Here is a 6,578-nt window from a genome sequence, read left to right as displayed (position 1 = left end):
ACAAATATTTACAGCAGAATTAGACATAATAGCCAAAAGGTGGGAAAAACCCAAATGTCTACCTACAGATGAATGGATAAATTGTAGTATATGTGTACAAAGGAGTACTATTTACCTTTAAAAAAAATGAATACTGATACATGCCACAGCTTGGATGGATCACAAAATCATTATGCTAAGTGAAAGAAGCCAGATACAACAGGTCAAATACCGCTTGATTCCTTTTATATGAAGTATCCAGAATGCGAAAATCCATAGAGACGGAAAGAAGATTATAGGCTGCCAGGGGGCGGGACCAGGGGTGGGAGAGGGAGGAGGGAAAGTGATTCGATACTCACTGTGCTGTGGAGCCACAGCTTACCAGGTACATTTGGTTGTTCTTCTGGGTGATGAAAAAGTTTCAAAAGTAGGGAGAGGTGGTAGTTGCACAATATTTTGAATGCACTAAATGCCGCTGAGTTGTACTTTAAAATACTTAACTGTGTGTTATGTGAATTTCATCTCAATTTTTAATAAAGGGTCATAGAGTTGTGTTTAGCATAACTCCCTTTGAATTTTAAAATATGCAGATATACAAGAGAGGAAAAATGTTAGATCATACTTCAAGTCATTGAAGATGATTATCAATGAGTGATGGGAAATCAGGTAATTTTAATTGTTTCCTCTTCACTTAACTCATTTTTAAAATTTTCCAACATGTTAGGAAATAGTTGCATGTTGAATTCTTTAGTATCTGGGAAAGAAATACTATAGTGATACTGACTACCAGATTTTTAAGAGCATGAGGAAGATGCTTAAATTGTAGAGTTAAATGAGGACAAAAGAAAACTGTACTGTGTATATAATATGATCCCAAGTATTTAAAAACGCACTGCTCATAGTAACAGGCTGTCTGCTGGTGAGAGGAAAAGGAGTGGCATTGTTCCTTTCTAGTCTCCAAATTTTCTTATCGAACATTTATCACCACTATAATCAGAAGGTGATTTCATTCTTAAAATGTCTACTACTGGGTAAGCTAGGTGCAAAAAGGTAGAGGTTTGATAAATGTGCTTGGTTTGATGAGGAGAATATTTACACCGGAATCAAGGTATTTTGATACAGAATATTCTTCGTAGAAAAATTGTGAAGTACAGAAAATGTAAAGAGGGAAATTAAATCACCAGGCCGTAAGCGCTCAGATATGCTTAGTTGTTCTCTAAACAGGATTGGGCTTGGGCTGTTAGAAACAACAGTCCTTCACTTCCATCATAGCGAGATCATCGGCAGAGTTTGTTGAGCGAATGTGAGTCTATGATGTGCCAGGCCGGCTCCATCAGAAGTGTGGCTCTCTAGATGGAGAACACAGAATATTGAAAGGATAATTACTGGTCTTTGGTTGCCTGGTAAGCTTTCTCACTTCACACGGTATTGGCAATTTAGTCATCTGAACTTCCTTTGGGGACTCAGCCCTTTCCCAGTCTTAGTCCATGTGGTTTGGGTGGGACTGACTCCAGCCTACCCAAAGGAAACTGACCTAGGATTGAGTCAATTAGTGGGTTCAATTCCTAGGGTCATAATGATTTGTTAATTTAGGCCAATAAATGTCAAGTGCAGGACTTTTGTTAAAAACATGGACAAGAGAGATGGACTCTATCACTCTGAGCATTTGTAACTTAAAAAGAGATGTTAAAAATCCCCTAGGAAGGAAGCTGTGCTGATGCATGGGTTGCTACATGGATTTGGTAGATGGTGGCCATGCTTTCTTCTCATCTTCTGCATCCCTCTGCTATGGCCCTTCCCATACTGTGCTCTGGTCACTGATGTTTCTGTCTCCTCCTCCAGACAGACGGCTCTCTAAGGGAAGGAGACACACCTCCAATGTGTTTGGTCATGGCACAGAGAAGGGCCCAAAAACACATCTGCTAAACAAATCATCCTGATAGACTTAGCAACTTGGAAATGAGGCACTGCTGGTTCTATCAGTGGAGACTCAGATTTCCGGGGCTCCAATACCTCGACTTGTCGATACCACAGCCCACAGTCTCCACTTTGTACCCTTGGGTTCCTGCTCTAGGCTGGAACAGGTGATCCGCCCTGAGTCATCCACTGTGGGTTCTCATGTGGTCATTGCATGGTTCTCACACAACCAGCCAGAGGACATCATCAGGCAGAAGGAGTGGGGGCGGGGAAGCTCTCATAGAAAGCCGTCTCTGATGAAGCACCACACAACCACAGGGGGACTTGAGGTCACTGAGCCCACGTGTACCTCCTTCCTCTCCTGGGGGCTAAAACAGAGCAAGGAAGCAGCAGCCTCCCCAACCTCAGCAACCTTCCTGGAAAGATGCAGCCTCTCCTGCTCCTGCTGGCCTTTTTACTGTCCCCTGGGACAGAGGCAGGTGAGTGACCATCCCCTCCCTCAGATGCCCAACCCCTCCCCCCAAACACAGTGGGTACAGATCTCCTGCCCCTTCTGCATATCCCTGATCCATCCATCCACCAGCAACATTCTGAATCTCAGCTCCCCTCGCACCTCAGAATCCCGAGTATGACGCTGGATAAGCTACCAGCAGGAACCGCAGGGCAGAAGGCTGTTCTCAAGAACAGCCAGTGGGTGCTATTCCCTCCCTAGGCCCTACGTTTGCCATCTGCAAAGTGGAACTTAACTGGAAGTGCATGGCAGAGGGAGGGAAACTGGAAAAGAGAAAATAATCAATTCCCCCGCGGAGGGCAGAGTGGGCCTGGCTTCCAGGTCTGGGATGACACAGATGCTCCCCTCAGCGTCTGCTTAGGAGAGAAGTCTGAGCTCTGCAGACCCCGGAGTTGGTGGGACTACTGACCCCAGAGGACTGCTGGTGCCTTGCTCAGTCCCAAGGCCCCTCAGTCCCTTCTCCAACTCTGCTTTTCTTCCCAGGCCTTTAGCAGCTCCCTTCTTTCCAGGATGGAGCCACTGTTTGCAGACCTGAACTTCTCTGCTTTCCAGAATCCCACAAGCACTGGCCCTACAAACTCTCCTTCAGGCCCATTGGTGGCCATTCCTTCATGCAGACAACAAACAGATTTTGGGCCCCCACTATGTGTCAGGCCATGGGAAACAGGCTATGACAACATCTAGATCCCTAAAGTTAAGTCCTGGCTGCTGGAAAGCAGCATCATCCCAGACATCACGGGACAACAGGGCCTTAGAAACGCTCTTGAAACAAAGCAAAGTCAGGAGAGGAATGCTCAGGAGCCCCTAGGACTTTGCTGTCCCTAAGATGCAGAAGCTCACCTCCAATTATCTGTGGAGGACACATTCACAGGCCAGCCTGCTCCTCTTCCTTTTTCTAGAGGGAAAGCCCCACCCCAGCCCCTCTCAACTCCAGGCCATCTCGGGCTCCCAGATGCCCAGCAATCCTGAGCCATCAAGGTGACGCATGCCTAGTGGACTCGCTGGGTGCACACAAGTAGATAAGACTTTTCCTTCAGGGGAGATCATCGGGGGACATGAGGCCGCTCCCCACTCCCGCTCCTACATGGCATTTGTTCTGTCTGTGACTGAAAAAGAAGGGAAGAGCTGCGGCGGTGTCCTTGTGCGAGAGGACTTTGTTCTGACGGCGGCTCACTGCAGGGGAAGGTGAGGTGCCACAGTCAATTAACCCTCCTGAGACCCCCAAGGGACCCCTGTTCTCTGCCCAGGGCCTACAGCCCAGGGTAGCTCCCCCGGCTCCTGGGAACTCAAGGCCATGAGAGCTCATCAGAGGAGCCATCTGAGAGCATGACTGGGTGATGGAAAGTGAGAAATAGGACAGGTCAGCTTGGGGTCAAAGGGTCAGAGGTGAGAGCTAGTGGTCCAGTTGAGAAGAGAGACCATACTGGTCAAATGAAGCAGCTGTAGAAGATGATTCCATGCACTAGGGTCAAAAGGCAAACTCAGAGTCCTTCACAATATTGCCTGAGGGCTAGAGAAAGCTCCCAGAATCCCTCTCAGAGTCACCCACTGCCCAGTACTCCTGATGTTTCGATTTCTCCTACCGGCATCCCTGCCCTGCCCCAGCTGTCACTTTCCCTTCATGGTTCCCGGGCTGGATCTCCTTTGACTTCATGCCTCCCACATCCCCACCCTGCTTTCTGTGTAGCTCAATGATGGTGACCCTGGGGGCCCACAACATTAAGAAGCAAGAGAGGACCTAGCAGGTCATCTCTGTGAGGGGAGCCATCCACCACCCACACTATAATTCTGAGAACATCAACAATGACATCATGTTGCTAAAGGTAAGGGAACCTCCCTGCTGCTCTTGCTGTCCTGGGTCCAGGTTTCTTCCCCTCCCACTGCATCCTTCCCATCCTGGCCTCCTGATGAGTCCCAGTGGCTCAGGGGAGAGGGAAGTCAGTGCAGCCCCATCGCGGTGTCCAGGCCCAGGAGGCCAGTGGCTGAGCTGGACTTTCTTGCCTCTTCCCATCAGCTGGAGAGAAAGGCCAAGCTGACTGCAGCTGTGCAGCCCCTCAGCCTGCACTGGGGCAAGACTCAGGTGAGGCCTGGAGAGGTGTGCAGTGTGGCAGGCTGGGGGAGAGTCACCCCAAATGGCAGAGAGTCAGACACTCTGCAGGAGGTGGAGCTGACCGTGCAGCAGGACCGGGTGTGCGAATCCTACTTACGCAATTACAACAGTAACACTCAGCTTTGTGTGGGTGACCCGAAGGAAAGGAAGTCTTCCTTTAAGGTGAGACTGGGCATCTGCCTAGGTCACCTTTGGGGAGAGGGGTGTTTCGGGACCTGGAGACCCAAGCAATAGGGACTCCTTCACCCCCTAGCGTCTGATCTTTCTCCCGGGAAGAGAAGAGCGGAGCAGGCAGAGTGGGGAGTCACAGGCCTTCTGGGAGCCTACCAGGGGTCTGAGATACATCCAAACATGGTGTTCCACCTGAAAGATGAATTTGCAACACTCTGCCCCACGCTGGGCACAGGTGCCAGAAAACTGCTCCCTGGGTATGCAGCAGTAAACCCAGGTGGCTCCTCAGAGCTGGCTCCCATCTTGGTTAAATGGCTCACCCTCCAAGCTGATTGTCAGCCCCACCTGCCTGCTTCCATGTCCTTAAATGGTAGACCGAAGCACAGTCCCACAGCGCCCTCATGGGAGAGGATCTGGGACCTGGGGGAGGAGAGGGAGCCACCCCCTGAATGAAATGAAGCCATGACAATGTCCAGGGTCAGCACTGGGCAGCTGAGGGGCCCACAGGGGCTTGCTGTGCCCTCTGATCTCCCACGTGGAGGCCAGGCCAGGTGGCCTTCACTGAGAAGGCATGTGGGATGTAGGTGGGCAGGAGCAGAGGGTCAGTCCTCCCTGGACTCCGTCCACAGGGGGACTCCGGAGGCCCTCTCGTGTGTGACAACGTGATCCAGGGCATTGTCTCCTATGGACAAAACAACGGGAAACCTCCACGGGTCTTCACCAAAGTCTCGAGTTTTCTGCCCTGGATAAAGAGAATCATGAAAAACCTCTAACTCTGGGAACCAGCCAACCTTCTCTGGAGTTGATCCAGAAACACCCAGCAACTAAATAAATGTCTCTGAACTGACTGGGAAGGGCTGGTTTCTTGTTTATTCACTGACCCTCATTCACAGGCACCTACTCTGTGCTTAGAAGGCCAATGACACAAATCTGCTGTTTCCTGCTTCCTCCTCTTCCCCCTCCCACCACCACCTCCCCCAAACCTCAAGCAAAGCTGTTCCCCAGCTCCTTCTGACCCACACCTTTCTCTGGGCCTGCCCTTCTGCCAGGGCTGCAGCTGAGCACCATCAGGAGAAAACATGAACCTCTCTGGTCATGGGCTCAGGGTGAACTTCTTATCTCCTTCCCTGTGTTATATGGCAGAGTGGAAGGGGGATGACACCATGGGCCTCGGACACCAAGCAGGCAAGCCTGGGGCTGCAGCTCAATGGCATAGGCCCCACACTAGGGAGGGGAGAGGCTGCCTGAGCAGGACAGTTCTCTCCCACAGCCAGGGAGCTGGTGCGGAGTCAGGGTGGGTCTCTGGAGAAGCTCCTCGTTCTCACCCCTGAGTTTCCTCCCTGCCCTCCTGTGACCTTGGGGCCCAGCTTGCCCTCCAGTCTCCGGGCTGCCCCTTCTTCTCCATCCCTACTTTCCACTGATTGTCCTCAGAGTCCACCAACTCCTGTCCCCTCCACACAAGTCTGATCTGAGCTGACCCCTTCCTTGTAACCCTCCTGCTTAGGACACCCAGTGCTCCATGGACTTCCAACAGGGCCCCTCCACTGAGATGCCAGCCCAGGTCATGCTCTGGTGGAGAGGGGCACAAGACACCAGGCTTGTGCTGGCAACAGGTGGACCCATGGAGGACACAGCAGGCAGGCTGTCTCTCCAGAACCCTTGCCCCATCTCTCACCAGGCAAGGCCAGCTCAACCCCTCACATCCAGCCCAGTGTCCCCCAAGTAGTCAGAGTGCATTGGTCACCTGGTCGCTTGATAGCTTGAGTCCCTTTCAGCCTGTCCCTCTTACTCATTGCTGGCCTCTAGGCTAAGACCCCTCCCTGGCCACCTAGGGCTGTCTCAGCCTTTTGAGTTAGCCCTGCCCTCTCTGCAATAGGACTGGAAAGCACA

The 6,578-nt window shown here is 51.3% G+C and overlaps 1 protein-coding gene across 1 annotated transcript; it reads left to right on the top strand.

Moving 5' to 3' along the window:
• The first annotated feature begins 2,193 nt into the window (after nt 1–2,193).
• LOC100146748 (granzyme B-like) lies at nt 2,194–5,535 on the top strand. The gene is given in 5 exon segments (XM_070273771.1): nt 2,194–2,375; nt 3,445–3,592; nt 4,095–4,230; nt 4,422–4,679; nt 5,318–5,535. Coding segments are annotated over 5 exon segments (741 nt in total). The 5' UTR covers nt 2,194–2,320; the 3' UTR covers nt 5,462–5,535.
• The last annotated feature ends 1,043 nt before the right edge of the window (nt 5,536–6,578 follow it).

This window comes from Equus caballus, chromosome 1, assembly GCF_041296265.1.
Source record: "Equus caballus isolate H_3958 breed thoroughbred chromosome 1, TB-T2T, whole genome shotgun sequence".
NCBI lineage: Eukaryota > Metazoa > Chordata > Mammalia > Perissodactyla > Equidae > Equus > Equus caballus.
Note: the sequence above shows the minus strand (reverse complement) of the source record. Positions and strands in the feature narration are given on the sequence as shown.